This window comes from Rhipicephalus microplus, chromosome 4 (genome assembly GCF_043290135.1).
Source record: "Rhipicephalus microplus isolate Deutch F79 chromosome 4, USDA_Rmic, whole genome shotgun sequence".
Classification (NCBI taxonomy): domain Eukaryota; kingdom Metazoa; phylum Arthropoda; class Arachnida; order Ixodida; family Ixodidae; genus Rhipicephalus; species Rhipicephalus microplus.
The window spans coordinates 220,765,430-220,782,646 of NC_134703.1; the positions used below are offsets into that span (position 1 = coordinate 220,765,430).

Here is a 17,217-nt window from a genome sequence, read left to right on the forward strand (position 1 = left end):
AAACCCGCGTTGGCGATGGGGGCAGGGGGGAAGCAGTCTGAGGGATCAAAACAGAGCCATGATGACAGAGGACTGAAATGTAGCGGTCACGGCGGAGTCTACGACAGCGCACATGGTGCCGACAAGGCAGTCGACAAAGAGCAGTTGGCTGGCTGTGGTGATGCGGACGCAGTCATCGAAGGAACAATGACCTCAGCGTTTCACTGCGGCTGCCATGCTGGCGCGGGTGGCTGAGTCGTGAAAACGCCGTGCTTAAAGAAGTGCACGAAGGTCACGCCAGGCAAGCAGGTCAACAGCGACTGGTTGGTCGATGTGCCGCAGAAAGTTAGTGGACGCCTGGGCCTTGCGAGGGGCACGTCTGAATTCAAGGTGCATGGTTGTGAGGTCGTGTCACCATTCGAAGACTCCGGAGGGTGGTCATGAGACCCTGAAGGGGTGGGCTTCACCGGAAGCTAAGCTGGAGTACACGTGCTCGTCGGGGCAGCCTGGTGGTTGTGTTGTGCACCTGTGTGGGTAGTACACAAGGTGTGGTCTGTTCTGTCATAGGCGGACCAGGCATGTTGTACTCAGGAGCGTCAGTCATAGTCGCAGCGTCTCGGAAGTTTGGTTGCGGTTGATGACTGATGGATTTAACTTGGTTTGCGGGAGACTGCGAGGGCGATGCTGGTCGCTGCTGGCAGGACACGCAGAGCGCTGGGGTTGGTAGAGAGTCGCCTTCGGACATCAGGGAGGGGGAAGGTTCTGCGACCGAGAGGTGAATAGCGGGTGCAAGGATGTCTGCTCCAGCCTCCGGCAACGTAGCCGTCATGAAATCGGGTGGGGCCACGGTGTCGCGTACCGTCGATGTCGCGGATGACGTGCAGTTGGCAGGCTCGTGCAGCAGAGCTGCGTACGTGGGCTCCGAGGAAATGCACCTGTCGGAGGGTAGGTCAGTCACAGTGGGGGCATCTTCTACCTCGTGGTTCTGGTTAGGTGCAGGATTGGAGGATCCTGTGACCAGATCGAAGGTAGAAGCAGTCGAAGCCGCGGTATCTAGGTAGCAGACAATGGAAGGCTGCGGACCAGCTGATACCGCTCACTAAGGTGGAGGGGAAACCTGGAACTCGCGGCTCCCTGAAATGGAGCAGTAGGTTTCACCAAAGCAGGCGAGCACCGCCGCGCAGAGGTCTTCGAAGGGTCGCGGGCTGGAGGACGACTTGGTGGCTAGATGACGCAGCTCAACCGGGAGTGCGTCCAGCAAGACAGCGTGCATCATCAGCTGTGCCTTGATGCCACTGACTGCGAGAATGGCATCGAGCCGCATAAACCACGCTCGGGGGTCGACCGGGAGAGTTGCGGAAGCATGGCAACGTCCGGGTCACCATATGCCGAGGAAGGAGAGGCGAGTCACTGCTGCACCGTCAAGCCAGGTTCCGAAGTTAGACCGTTCTGTAGTACCTCGTGGCTCACGCCACACGTGCCACACGGCTCGCCTCTTTTTCATCGCGGCTACTGAGCCAAATCTATATCTATCTATCTATCTATCTATCTATCTATCTATCTATCTATCTATCTATCTATCTATCTATCTATCTATCTATCTATCTATCTATCTATCTATCTATCTATCTATCTATCTATCTATCTATCTATCTATCTATCTATCTATCTATCTATCTATCTATCTATCTATCTATCTGTCTATCTATCTATCTATCTATCTATCTATCTATCTATCTATCTATCTATCTATCTATCTATCTATCTATCTATCTATCTATCTATCTATCTATCTATCTATCTATCTATCTATCTATCTATCTATCTATCTATCTATCTGTCTGTCTGTCTGTCTGTCTGTCTGTCTGTCTGTCTGTCTGTCTGTCTGTCTGTCTGTCTGTCATCATGGCTACGTAAATGCCGTGCATCTTGTAGAAGAAGCTTAGAAAGCCTTACCGTCTAGGCTGGCGCTCATGACACTGGCCTGCAGAGGCAGCAGGCTCACCTCGAGCAAGCTGGTGATACGGTTGTGTGACAGGTCGAGGATGCGCAGGGCTGGCAGCTCCTCCCCGAAGTCGCGAGGCAGTGCCGTCAGACGGTTTCGGCTGCACATGGGCGTCATGAGCTCTATCATGCTCAGGAATTTGATTAGGAGGGCGTTAAACATGACCCCTTTTTACCAGCTGCAAGGGCTTATGGTGGTGCGCACTCGATTTATGCGGAAGAATTCTTTTACATGATTGTTCTATGACGAACGTCCCACACATTCACTCTCTCAGGTGCTTTCCTAGAACATTTTCATTTTAGTGTAATGTTTTTTAATGGACTATTGATCTTCCCATAGACCGTTTACGACAAAATTCTGGCGCCAGTTACCTCCAGCACAATTTGCAGAAAGTATTCATCAGCATGTGCCTCTGAAGTTCTAAATGACTACGGATCTTTTTCTATCTACCATCTAACAAGTGTTCTTTGGTGCTATGTTGATTTGTTGTATGCGCATTAGTATATCTTTCATTTATATGTTTGTTAATTCCCGCAGTTTAGTGTTCATTTTGTATGCTGATTAGTTTTATGTCATGCCTGATTTCCAAGCGAAATCTGTACCCATTCTTGCAATGTCTCGGAAGAAGATGCTAGAAAATGTAAATAAATAAACAGGCGTTTTCCTCTTTTCTGGTCCGTGGCTGCGCGTGCAGAACGCGACTCTTAGTGCACTTGGACATTCAAAGGCGAGCGTTGCAAGACTGATAGGTGCTATCCATCACCAAAAAAGTAACTAAATGCGCTAATTGTTACTGTAACAAAAAGGCTAGGGTAGCGTGGTACCGTTACCGTTACCGACGAAAAGTAATGGACGGTGGATCAGCTGTTACTCCCCACTACAAAGTTTCAGTAACGCGTTTTTGCTGCTGACAATGTCAATTTTTAAAGTATCGAATGCATGTTTCACACTATACTATTAAACGAAAGACTGATTGTACGCAAGAAATCACGAGCGCTAAGAGTGCAAACGCACACAACTTCCGCGGTGTTACAGAAGTGCACATGTGATGGCATCTGACTCCGTAGCACTGCGTGAAGCTTTTTTTTCTCACTTGGACAATGCAGGCATTGTGAGATTCAATTATTCAAGCTATCCACAAAAAGCATGCCTGGAATCTCGAGAAATATACAGTAACCTACCTTTCCTGATACGAACATCACTTGCACTAGAGCTCAATGAAAACGGGAATGTTAGTCCTTGGCCTCCAAAATGGCCCATCATGCGCCAGTATGGGCAGTTGCGGAGGCATGCACTGGCACTTGGTCCGCACCTGTCGTCTCGTTTCGACCAGCAAAGATACACCATTTTTAAACAAGCCAAAAGTCCCTCGCAGGTGCGCGAGGCGCTGTGATAGAAGTGTGTACGTTGAACCGGTCGAGCGTGCCGGCTGTTTGCCGTCGCCAAATGCTCGTTGGCGCGGTAGATGCACCAAATAAAAGAGAAAATGAAAGGCGTCCCCGAATTTGGACTATTAATACACCTAAAATACTATACATGTCTCAACGCACCTGCATGTATACCTACGCATGAAATGCGAAACGAATGTTGCAGTCAGTGTAAGTATAACCGAGCGGACGTATGCGGAATCAGGCAGGTATGTTGCATGAGAATGAATTATCACGTGCCGATATGTGCAGTTAAAACTTTCTAGTGTGAGCAATGAGAGCTCGAACACTCATTATTAATTATTCAATGATCTCTTGTTCATAGGTTGAACAATTAATAATTTTTTCTGTCATCAGTTGTAAGAGAACTGCAGAGAAGTTTTACAGTGGTCAGGTACAGTGATTCTTATTTTAATTTAGTTCGCAAGTCACGTGCTTTACAAAGAAGTGATCACATTCTAAACACGCTTGAACAAAACAAATGGGATCATTATTCATTTCAGAGGTTCCTTGCTCTGACAATTAGCAGTTTCTTGGTACCTGCTTTAAAATTTCGCTGTGTATTCATCGAAAGTAGTCTTTTATTATCGCCTCAACTCATTGGAATATTGTTAAACGAGAAATTGCTACGTCATGCTACTCAAGGCATTGGGAAAAAAACTTGCTCCAATACAATAGAAAGCAGTTTCCAGTTGCAAATAGATCGCTTCAACTAGGCAAGGAATACTGCGTATTGTTGCATCGGTCTGGGAAAAATGGTTCGCATGGCAAAGATAAATACGGACATACTTCATCCGTGAATAATGAAGCTTGAAGTATTCAGGTTAAGTGACACTTATATATATGTAACGCTCGACCAGGCAACGATAGGAGATTATATGTTGGGTTTAACGTCCCAAAGCTACCATATGATTATGAGAGACGCCGTAGTAAAGGGCTTTGGAAATTTCGACCACCTGGAGTTCTTTAAAATCCACCTAAATCTGAGCACACAGCCCTACAACATTAATGTCTCCACCGGAATTTTAGCCGCCACAGCTGGAATTCGATCCCACGACCTGCGGGTCCACAGCCGAATACCTTAGCCACTAGACCACCGTGGCCGGGCGCAATGACAGGAGAAGCCGACTCGTATGAACAACGACGTATCTCTGTTCTCTAACGTCAAACAAGTCGACAGGATCAACCGGACGAACCTGCCAGGAAAAGGCCAAAGCCTCCTCTGAACATACCGAAGTACAAGAAAACACCAGACGACGTCCCCGTCGACAAGGGGCTACTCTTTTTCGACACGACGGCAACCGAGTCATCAAGAACACAACGAGATCGGGTCCATTCACTTCCGCGAATACATCAAAGGTGTAGCGTTCAAGTGGTACCTGACAGAGATTTTCGGCAACGACGAGGCACGGGACGACATAAAGCGCGGCATGCGAAATCACTTTTCCTCGACTGACGGAGATGCCTTTCGTCTTATCGTACACTACAAGCTAAAGGGAGGGCAGATCACCAAGACTATGACGTGAAAAAAAATCACAGCACATCTACGGAGTGCACGATGATGAGTGGGGCGAAGCATCCGCCAGTCCGTTCACGCTTCCGGCCACCCGTTCTTGATTCCGTACCTCTGTGCATCCATCTGTGTGATCGTCTGTGCGTCCGTTTGTGCGTCCTATCGTCCATCCCTGCGACCGTCCGTCCGTGCGCTCGTCCATCCACGCATCCGTCCGTGCATCGGTCCATCTATGCGTCCATCCATCCATCCGTACTTGCTTCCGTCTGTGCGTCCATCCATCTGTACACGCGCCCGTCCGTCCGTGCATCTGTCGGTCGGTAGGTCCATGCGCCTTTTAGTGAAGACTCCAAGTACCGTTATCTCGTATCTTTGCATCATACATTCATCATATAGAAGTACCACCATTCAGCGGACGTTCCAAGGACTAAACGAAAGGGGGGCATGGCCGGACTAGAGGAGCGGCACACGCGCTCTTTTACGGCCTGCACTTCGTGTTTAGTTCTCACCTTTCACCACAGCTAGTTTATGGCATGGTAACCCAGGCGTCGTCAGATCTTGCTAAAATCCGGGAGGTTACGCCCAGGAAGCTTAACGTGGCAACCTTTTCTGGTCACAGAATGCTCAGAGTAAGTCCTTCTGTTACTATATTTTTAATTATTCATCAAATTGAAGGCAAACTTTATTGGAGATTAAATCATTGATACTAGTCTCTCAAGATTATTTTTCAGAAACAACTATTTTTATTTTTGATTAACTCGCGTGGGCTTTCTTTACAATTAAAAAGAGTGAGCGCGTGCCGCTCCTCCAGTCCGGCCATGGAGGTTGGTATGCGAACGCATAATCTACGTCTAAACGAGCTTCGCCCCTAGAATGACTGGAATCGTTGGTCTACCTTAAACAGCTCATCATCTTTTCTGGACTAACTGACGGTGTTCCTACCTATGTGGAACTAGCGCTCACAGGACTATCTTTAAACTCGTCATCAGAGTGGCTCTCCGCTACCCAGATGGTCGAGACATCTTTTAGACATGCGAGTTTCTTTACTCGTACTGCCAGTTCTGCACCCAGAGCCCCACGTTTCTTCAGCAGACCGTAGCAGCCAACATTGGTTTCGTGACCGCGTGTCCCACAAAATGAACGCAGATAAAGCTCAGCTGCTGGTTTCCCCCGACAGTTTTATTGACACAATCAATGTCCGCGCCGCGGCAACGTGTACGTTATTGAGACTAGACCGGGTAACGAGGAGGACGACACCGAGTTTTATTACTACAGTTTGATGCTCTATTAAACGAAAGCCCGCAGTAACTGCAATTCTTGATAAACGAGCATCAATTACTTGTATCAGTGAAGATGTGTGATAACAGCTCGAGCTTCAGTTTATGAGAGACTCCAGCATCATGGTGCAGGAATTTACCCAAGCACTCGAACTTTGAGTCGCATAAACATTGAGAAGGAAATGTCACAAAGAAAGTTTATGTGCACGTTCTGAAAGACATGAGAACATAATTATTTCTTGTCCTAGACAGCACCTCGGGCTTTAACGTTTCTGTAAATTTTGAAAAATATTCAGTAACATACGAAAGTGAAAAATTGAATCTGTCGAAGCACTATGAAGAGAAAACCACTAAAGCACCACCGATGCGAACCCTGAATTCAGAAAGCTTGCCAGAACATGAATCATCAGTGCTTGACTCTCTTTCAAATAAGTATGGCGACGTCTAAAAATCGCAGACAGATATTGGCTGCATCACTACTGAATAAAGTAGGATTCAACTTAGCGATGCTGCCCCTATTAATTCAGTACCATACAAGTTCACGTGCTCAATATGCAAGGTGTTGTGAGGCCTCTATTGTCGCCCCATACCGCAACGGTCATCTAAGCAGAAAAGAAAGGCGAAGGACGTACTCGTCTTTGTTTTCACTATCACAAGCTGAACGTCATAACGGTAACCGACTATCAACCAATTCCACGTATAGATGACATTCTAGAACACTTGGATAAGGAAAACATTTTCACTACGCTTGATGTGGCATCGGGATACTGGCATGTCCGAAATCATACCGACGACTTGAAGTAAGCTGCGTTTATCGTTATTAAGGGTCATTATGAGTGGTTGATAATGCTGATTGGGTTAAGTGGGACTCTGGCTACATTTGAAAGAGCCATGGCATCACTAATAGCCGAACAGCAGCTCAATAATGATAGCATTACTTGTACGAGTTGGTTGTATACTCATAGACATTTGATGCTCACATACAACACCTTGAGACACCATTGAGAGCTTTTAAAAAGGAGAACGTAAAGTTGGAGCGGGAAAAGTGCCTATTTTTAAGAAATAGCATTGAATACCTGGGGCACGAAATTCGGCAAGGTATAGTTACACCTAAGAAAAGTAACGTGGCTGCAGTACTCAGGTTTCCGACACCTAAACGAGAAAAGGGCCTCCAGCGTTTCTTGTGCACTGTAAACATTCACCTTTTAGTACATGCCTTATTTCAGCGACATCACTCTTCCACTCACGAAACTACTACAGAAAACAAGCAAGTGGACATGAACAGACGCATGCGAACAAGCGTTTCGGGAACTGAAGGAGCACGTAAATGAAAAACCGGTGCCTCGCATATGCGACACTTGGAAACCATGCACAGTGTACTGTGATGCATCTGGCGAAAACATCGGTGCAGTGCTGAAGCAACCTGACGACAAAGGCAAGAAACATTTCGTTGCCTATTACTCCCGCAAACTACTTAAGCATGAGGTCAATCATGCTATTAAAAATGAGAATGCTTTACAAATGTAGATTCCATTGATAAATGGCACTGTTACCCTCATGGAAAGCCACTCACTGTTGTAACGGATCACTCTACAACAGTGGCTGTAGAGTATTAGGAATCCTCAAGGTCGTCTCTTCCAAGGGTCGTAGGTATTGATGTATGAAGAAAACATTGCATATCAAAATGAAATAAGCAACGTTGGAGCAGATGCACTCTGCAGAGCCGCCCCAAAAGTTCAAGTTCTGTCCCACAAAGAACTTCAAGGATGCAGCAGTGAGTGCCCAAAAGAAACGTATTGATTGGAACACAACGTAGTCATAGTCAAAAGAAAAACACTAAGGAAAATCTGTGTGTCTCATGAAATGCGCTCAACCATTCTTAAAAAAACACACCAATATTTTGCGCCATGTCAAAGGGAAAAAGATGCTATAGCTTTAGCCTCCGCAAGTATAAATCGACGGATATGGTAATCTGTGTTGCCACCTACATTCGGCATAGCGATACCCCCCAGAGATGCAAGATTACGAAAACAAGAAAGTATGAGACATTTATAACTCCGCCTTTTAAACTTTTTTTGTAATCGGCACCATTGAAGGATTTGGCGATTAAGCTCATTAAGAATTCAGCCATGGTGAATGATTTTTTGAGTAGTGGGAATGATTTTCGGTACGCCTTTAGTATCGATGTCGAGGATTTATTTTATTCTGTGGCGCAAGTGGAACTTCTTCCGTGTGTTAGAGAATGAACTGATGCCAACGGTAGCACTGACTTTACAAACTCTGGTGGTGTATCAGTTGATAGTTTCTTGTCCCTGCTTGATTTTTCTTTGAAAAGCACATTTATTTTATTTAATGGTCCAGTATATGTGCAGCTCAAATCCACTTCTATTGGTTCATGTGTAGCTCCTGTCTCATGCAACATCTTTCTTTCGTCTATTGACAAGGCTCTTGCTGGAAACCGGGACTCAGAACTTTGTTCCAGAATTCTCCGATACATTGACAATTTTCTTGTATTTTAAAATAGATCTTACTGTTTGACAGCTCATGACAATGTGACGATGTGATATTTTATCAGTTTTTATTAAGCAGGTAAAAGGCTTGAAATTTTCGCATGGCCTACCTCAAGACAATCATTTGCAGTTTTTAGACATAATCCTGTAATTAAACGCTGCATATTCGAGCTGTTTGCGCAGCACCCAGGCGTGCAAAGACCTCCTGGCTTATGAATCAGCACATTCGAAAACTGTAAACAGAGCTATTGCGACAATGTGTCACCGGTATGCGTTGTTGAAGTTGTGCGAGCACACCATGGACGATGTTTTTCAGGAACAGATTTCAAGGCTGGTTGCAGCTGGTTTCCCTTCGGCGGTCTTAACCCGTGTGTCCGAATCTCTGCTCCAGAAGCTTAAAGGATGCACCAGACAGCCCGAGCGAGTGCGGAAAAAGAGACCACTGGTTCTGCCTTACATAAACGAATTCGCCCCTAATTTGAAGAAAGTCACAAACAGACATGACGTTAGAGTGGTCTTCTCGGCACCCAACAAGCTCTTGAAGCTCTGTGCCAGATTTTTTCGCAGAAAGCTAACCTTTCGTGTGAAAAGAAGCACGCCCGGCCAGTTCGGCGTTGCTTAGTGGGCGTTATTTATTTAATTCCATTGAGCTGTGGCAAAGTATATATAAACCAAACAGGACGCTGTGTTAATGATTGCCCTAGGGAGCATATCTTATCAATTAAGAATGGCGTGGGTTCACACCTGCCGTTACATCGTGCTTCGTGCGGCTGCACACCACTATTCTTAGAGACACATGTGTTAGGACGAAGCAGGCATACGTTATAGCACGTGAAATACTGGAGGCATACCAAGTACAAAGGAAGGGGAACGAATGCACCAGTGTCCCGTTGATCGTTTTGTCGAAGGAGGAATACGTGTTTCTTGATAACACTGTGCCATAGCTTTCTTCTGTTTAGGGTTTGGTATTCGCAAAGTGATAGTCGCCTGTGCGGCGCTCCCTCCTTGTGCGCGCACTGGGAGCACATATATTTGGTGGATTCGAGGAAAATAAACGAGTTGAAAGTGTGGCGCTCTATCCTGTCTCCTTCTTTTTTCCTTGCTAGTACCATTTTCGCCACCAACATTTCATTAAGGAATAGAGAGAAATAAGCAGCGCTGCACATGTGTGTGTCTTTACTGTCCGATATGTGTTTCGAGCTTTAAAGAACAATTCAAGTTGAGTGAAAACCAACTAGTCTGATTTTTAACTAAGCTTCCGTAGTGCTAAAACCACGGCATTTAAACTTCTCCCTGGTCCGGTGAGATGAGTTGTGGGGTAAGCTTAAAAACTGAACTTCCTACGAACCTCGAGTCCGCTGCTTCATCTGTGGCCACTTTGCGAGCTACATGGCTTCAAGTTACCATAAGCAAGGCTGATCAGGTTTTTCATAGAATAAAGCGGCAAGAATGTTTGGCCCTTCAGTACGGAAAAACTTAAACATCAAAAACGATTCATCACACACATCGTCTCGCAACAGCTTCGACAGAGCAGCGGTGATGGTATACCCTTTTCGAAGAAAATTATTTTCCGGAAGCAACAAATCATTTGGCCGATCCATAAACAGTTTGCTCGTTCTCATCTGTCACTGCATCAGCAAGTCACAGCAGAATAAAAACATGATAAAGTAATGTATTGTTATAGGACCCCTGTTCAGCGCTTGCCTCCTCTACAATACTACAGCCAAGACGCGCAAGCGTCGCACAGGCAACCCGCAGTGCAAAGAGCCTACAAGAAAAATCATCACAGCGGAAATGCTGGTGAAATTTCGCTGTGCTGTTACATTGCCTCGTAACATTTTCAATCTCTTGTAAGAACAAAATTGAGTGATTATTGTTGTGAGGGAAAACTTGGCCTTACTTGTTAGTTTCCTCAGCGTGCAGCCAAGAGTGACCACGGTGCAATGTCAAAAGGGAAAGGGCTTAGCCTCCTCCCCCCACTTTTTTGGTGAGGGGGGCTAGTGGCTCTCTTGCCTCCCCGCCCCAGCTCATATGCCTATGACTGCGACGTTATTTTGTACCTTCTGAACTGAAAATTTCTCGAAGGGGAGGAATGGTAGGAGAAGCCGGCGAAGAGGTGCGTGTGCTTCAGAATAAATGTATCATGTTTTCAAACGTCACATATACCTGGTGGCCCAGCTATAGTTAGCCAGAGTTTAAAAATATGCTGGCACACGCAATGACGACGTGACCAAATGCATGTTGCTGACCGTTGTCTGGAGTGAATCATACCATTTTTGTGTTGTGATCAAGTTTTAATTAGACCTTTTTAACTAACTTCTGAAGCAACAAAGATGGATTGAGCATTTCAAAGAGAAAGTTGTAGATCGGTTTGCAAAACGTCTGACTAGACAGTTTCGAACTTTATATCTGTTAATTCTAGTGTTTTCTGCTTACTACAAATGCCCGCGAAATACAAAGAATACCACGTGACAAACCCACTGGTGCACCTATGAGCACCATGTTTCTGGTGCTCCCTAACGTTGAGCGTGCGAATGGTACGCTTCCTTCGCACCAGATTACGACAGTGGCAAGCGGTCACATTGGTTATCACTTTTGTGGCCGATAGCGAAACGTGTTCGTCACAAAGCCAGCACCATCTTTGTGGCCCTGTCTAGACAGCACAATCTGGCAAATGCTAGAGAAAGCCCAAGCAACGCATGAAGGCGCTGCAACTCTGGACAGGCCGCGCCATCTTTGGTAGCGAAGTAGAAGTCGGGAATGTATATCGCGTGTTTCTCCTTCCCACCAACGCTTTTCCCGCTCGTTTACCTGCTCGTAGAGAGCGCGTGTGGTGCGTTTCAGTCGCCTTATAATGTGCCACTGGCAGTGCAGCTTCACTAAGATATTTGAGTTAGAGAAGCCTTTTCGAAAAACGAACTTAACACAAGGAGAAAAGCTTGTTAGGCGCGTTAATGATGTGGAGCTGACAATAGAATAAAAGAAGGCTTGAGTCAGTGCAAAATGCTTTTGTCAGGTCCTGGGCAATACCGTGTACGACGCATGCCTCGAGGTAAGTATCATTCGGTCGACATGAAGCCACGCACTCTATCAATATTAAGTGCCAACCACTGGCACGCGTATGCTCGCGTCTACGCGTCAAAAGCGTGGAATGCGCCTCTCGGCCTTAGCCTCGGAGGGGCATACGCGAGGAGGCGCGGGGGATCAAGCCGGGCTTGATATTTTTTGCCACGCGTACGCTACGTCACCACGCGTACAGCGGCGCCAACCAACCAGGGGCCGCGCGCCAACCAACCAGAGGCCGCGATGCCTCGGAACGTTATGCCTAATGGCTGCCGCATCGAAGGCACAGCCGAGTGCTGGAAGCAAGCACGGGAACTACTCCAAACGCTCCTGAATGACCGCTTCGTAGTCTAGAACGACAACGACACGACGAATGACTGCGAGTGCTACCAGCGTGACGCGGTTTCGTGCCGAGTTCGAGCGACGCCGACAAATCCAGCGAATACCGGCTGGCTATGCTAGCGCCGGTCCCGTGTGCGATCGTCGGCCGAGCGAAATGACCATGTCGGTGTTCTTGTGCTTTGATCTGTGACTTTCTGTGCTAAAAATGAGTGTAAACAGACTTCGGAGGTTCTTAGGTTTGAGCGTGAGTCCTCGCCTACCGCGGAGGCAATTCAGAGCGGTGTCATCTGCATCCAGCGCAGGCCTCTATCGTCTAGTTCGTATGAACCAGCACATGCGAGGAACATCGGCTGAAGAAACTCTACGGTAGTTTTCGTCGCAACATAGACACCATATACGACGCCGGAAACATCGTGTAGTTCATACGGAGGAGTTTTTATTTGCACTGTGTTTGTTTTCAACATCGGTATTCATCATCGCTGAAAGCGAACCTCGCACTAGCCAACACATTCGGTGATGTGAAAACGTACGTACTTATACAAGTGTATTCGCGGATTGTACGAGGCTGAAACATTCGTTGGCTTTGGTGCAAATTGTTTTCGTGTGTTGCCAAGCTAATAAGAAGCATGCGCCGGTTGGTCACAGTGTGAGGTGACTTCGTGTCGGGTACCACCAACGCTGAAACATTCAGATGTCAGCGGTTTCATTTCCATTCACGTACAAAACAGAAACTCGAGCATGCGTTGCTGTGGTGATCGAAAAAGAAAGTTGCATTTGTAAGTGCTGTTGGTATTGCCTGCTATTTCACTTCTCGCTTCTTCTGCTTCTCTGCCTCGTACAGTAGCACAAACGTTGTTTCGAGGCATTCTAACACACACACTGTTAATTTAGAGTTCATTCTGATGCTCATAGCTATAAGCATACGTTGGCGCTTCTCTGTCGTTTTACAGTTTACTGTAATATAACACGCGTTTTGTTTGCAGCTGGACAGATAACTGAAAACCTTGTGAGAAGCGCCTGATTTGAAATCAGCTGCACGATGACACGATAGTTGGAAGAGAAGATCACCACATGTATGCACAGAATGAATGAAGGTGCAGTAGTTTGGTACTGCACTTTGTAAAGAAGAAATGCAAAAAGTACCTCAAGTGACTTATGAGACCTTTCAGAACTGTGCATATATTTATCTGTTCCTTCAAACTGTAATGAGCTGAAGATATTATTAGATGGTTTCGAACATTGAATAACTGTATGTGTTTCCAAGGAGTGCTTCATTTTTGTCCAGTTTTTTAATATATGCATTAACTAGGACTATATATATGCATGCACTTAAGCATATCCAGTTTAGCTCTGTTGGAAAACTTGCCAAAACTTATGTACGGTGCTCTGGTGCAATCCTATGATCAGTATCTGCCCGATCAAAAATATTGGCCATGCTTTATTGCATTATAGGGTATTTTGACGATTGATGACATGTCAAAGCCACAGTGCTTGGCTGTAATCTCAAAACCAATGAGTGTCTCATCAAGAAGTGTCAGATGCATTTTGTTGATGTTAAAGGATATTTAAACTACCAGCAAAGTGCTGAAGCCTTCAACACAGCACTTATCTGCAATCACCATCCAGCTTAGAAGTCATTTGTTGTTCTCTTTAACCCGTTCAAATAATTCAAATAAAGTTATCAAACAAAGGATTGATCTACTTGGTTTGATTCCTAATACCAGTGTTTCTGACTTTTTGTTTTGAAGGCACTTGTATTATAATATTGTTCTATTTCTCTGATTTCTTAACGGAGTGCACTGAAGGGTAGTGATATTTGTTTACCTTGGCACACTGATTGTGATATTACTGTTTAAATCCTTTCATTTTGTATATATGTACGCCACTTTGCAGGAGCCTCACAATGGGCTGCCGTATTTGAAAATAAATAATTATAGCATCCGAAAGTGTTCCACGCTGTGCTCGGTTCCAATCTGATCACTAATATCTGTTGCATCATGATGTGTCGGGTGTGTTTTATTGCATTGGAGAACATTTTGGCTGCCTTCCATTGTCACAGAACGAGCGCTCAAAAAGAGCGCACCGCCAACTCCTCGCGATGAAACGCCGGAGTGACGCCGCGAGGTCAACGATAAAAAAAGGAAAACAAACATCGAGACTCCCCGGGCGCGACTCCCTCCTTCGGAAGCGTAGATTCGCCGACGAACCTCCTCACCCCACAACGGCGGCCGAGCAAGCACTCGAACTTTCTAGATGGAAAGGGGCGTGGTTGAAGCCGGGTTGAGTCACCTGTCGCGGCCAGCATTCGAACCGTCTCGCCCTCTCCCCAACCTTCGCTGCGTATCACACCGACGAAATGACGAGAACCTTCTGGAATCTCACCCGGAGGGTATTTAATCGAGCAGCCGAGGTGAGAGATCAGGAGAAGACGGAAGTTAGCGCCAGAGCGCGTAGGGATTTTGCCGTGTAGTCGGCGAAGGTTTTGTCCGTGGAGACAAAGCAGGAGAAGAAGATGATTTCCCCCTGAGGGGTGACGACTCGAGCTACAGGCAAGAGTGTGTGTTCACCGCTATCGAGCGAAGACGCGTGGCAACAGCTGCGTGTGTGAAGCCGACGTGTTTCCGGCGAAGAAGTTTGAAGCTTGGAGAGTGGCCAAGTGAAGACGCGAGGTTTCCTGGAAGAGAAACTTCGGGGACCATGGAACGACAACAACGCAGGAGTTTGAGTGAGTGATTCTCGGAAGAGTATCATCTAGACTTTGGTTCCAAGAAATTTGGACTGAATAGGTTTTCTATCTCTTTAGTCTTTAAGTGTCTTGGTTGTTCAATGCATGTGACTGCATTGTAGTGCGTATTGTTGTCTGTGTCCGTTGTTTCGAGTGTGGCTGATTGTACTGTAGTACGGTGTTTGTTTGGTGACATATTGTACTCAACTATTGTGGAGTGTGCATACTTGTGTGTTGTTTTGATCTGCCATTATTGAGAATCTAATTTCGTTATTTTATCAACTCTCGGCTCTGACTTGTTCTTTGGGCCACAGCCGGCGTCCGCTGGCGCGCCAAATAGGACCACTTCTAAATTCTCTACGCTTTCGTGGTGTGGTTCGGGGCGCCGATACCTCAGCCCTTGGAATTAGCCCGGCGATCGCCTCCCTAATTAACGGGACCTGTGTGACAATTAATCTGGCGTCCACGACAGGACCTTTTGGTGCACAGTGTGTCCAAAGTAGGGAGAAAAAGCCTCGATTGTTGATGGTGCCATTGGAACGATTTTGTGCGCTGTTCAGGGTTCTCGTTAACGAGTGCAGTAAAGTGTTCCGATAGACTGATTTAGGCAGATACTTTTTGCACTCGGCAAGGCTTTATTTGCGAGACACCATGGATCTCGAAAAGTTAGTATAACTTGGTGAGAAGATGGGTCTTTCTGGCGCCGAACTACGGAAGTGGGTAAGCCAGAAGGAGAAAGAGGCGGTGGAGAGAGAGAGGTTGGAGGCTGAGAGAGCCAAGGAAGAAAAAGCAGCTGAGTTAGAAAGAGAGAGGTTGGCAGCTGAGAGAGCCAAGGAAGAAAAAGCAGCTGAGTTGGAGAGAGAAAAGTTGGCAGCCGAAAGTGCGAGAGAAGAAAGAGAAGCGGAGATGGCTGAAACGGAACGGCAGCGGCAGCACGAGATGGAACTCGAGCGGCTCCGTTTGCAACAGCAAAGTGAAACTCCGGTCCAAGATGAGTTGAAAGCAGCGAAAGGGAGGACCACGTTTCCGCTTGAACCCAAGCAAGCTGCTCGTAGCGTTTGATAAAAAGGAGGACGACCTTGACGCGTACCTTCACCGATTTGAGACGATTGCGATGAGCCAGAATTGGCCGGAACATCAATGGGCAACTGCTTTGAGTACCTGCTTGAGTGCTGAAGCGCTCACTGTGTACGGTAGGCTGACGCCGACTGATGCAGCCAACTATGCAAAGGTGAAAGCTGCTTTGCTGAAGCGATTTAGACTTACTGTGGAAGGATTCCGAGACAGATTTCGGACAGGAAAGCCAGCTGATGGTGAGACGGCTACGCAGTATGCCGCCCGACTTTGCCATTATTTCGACAGATGGATTGAACTTTCAGGGACAGCGCAGGAGTACGATCAACTTAGAGAGCTCCTAATTAGAGAACAATTTCTTACTAGTTGCCACCCAAGCCTGTCGCTGTACTTGAAAGAGAGGAAAGCTAAGTCACTTGAAGACATGCTTGAATTAGCTGATGAATTCTTGGAAGCACAAGGTGGAACTAATTTGGCCAGGGTCAAGAAGGAGTGTCTTGAAGATTCGAAGAAATCGGCTCCCGAAGAAAAGAAGCGTGCACCGGAGAGTATTCCGCGTTGTTTTCTGTGTAACCGAGTGGGTAATCGCGCGAAAAACTGTCGAACGATCTTTACGAGCCCTACGGTTGTAAAATGTTTTAAGTGTGGTCAGACTGGGCACAAAGCAGACGCGTGTCGAAGCGGAGCGAGTCAAACTCACCAGGTGTCCGATGTGCTAGCAGCACTGAAATCCGATGATAATGCCGTCACAGACGGATTTGTAGAGTTGAAAAATGGGGAGAAATTTCCATTGTGGGTGCTGTAATGACAAAACAGCCAACCGGTGTTTCGAAGGAAACGCCAACGCTGCCTGGAAAAGTTGCGGACAAAAAGATTACGGTGTTAAGAGATACTGGCAGCTCCACTGTTATCGTGCGGAGAAACTTGGTACGGGAAGTGAGGTAACAGGCAAAACAAAACCGGTTTGCCTAATTGATCGTACGGTTCGGATGCTTCCCGAAGCAGAAATTGAGGTTGAAACCCCGTACTTCAGCGGGAAGGTTACTGCTTTATGTATGACGACCCCCCTGTACGACCTTTTCATCGGAAACATCGACGGGGCGCGAGGACCGAATGATCCGGAATGTTTGGGAGAAGACCCTAAGATAGAGCCCTCGCCAACCCAGTGACCGCGAGATACAGTGAAGGAGCAGCCCGTGACGGATCTCACTAGAGCCCAAGGTGAAGCCGCGGTGCAAGAGACAGTGAATGAGAAGATGATCGTGTTGGATGAGTTCACGGGCCGAGCAACTGGACTTACGT

At 46.6% G+C, this 17,217-nt stretch overlaps 1 protein-coding gene across 1 annotated transcript in view; it reads right to left on the bottom strand.

Annotated features, from left to right (window-relative positions):
• LOC119172481 (uncharacterized) overlaps positions 1–17,217 on the bottom strand; it is a 647,431-nt gene that overhangs the window by 127,797 nt on the left and 502,417 nt on the right. The window contains exon 2 of the mRNA XM_075894008.1: positions 1,936–2,084. Coding sequence (XP_075750123.1) covers positions 1,936–2,084 — 149 coding nt within the window. The remainder of the gene's footprint in view (positions 1–1,935; positions 2,085–17,217) is intronic.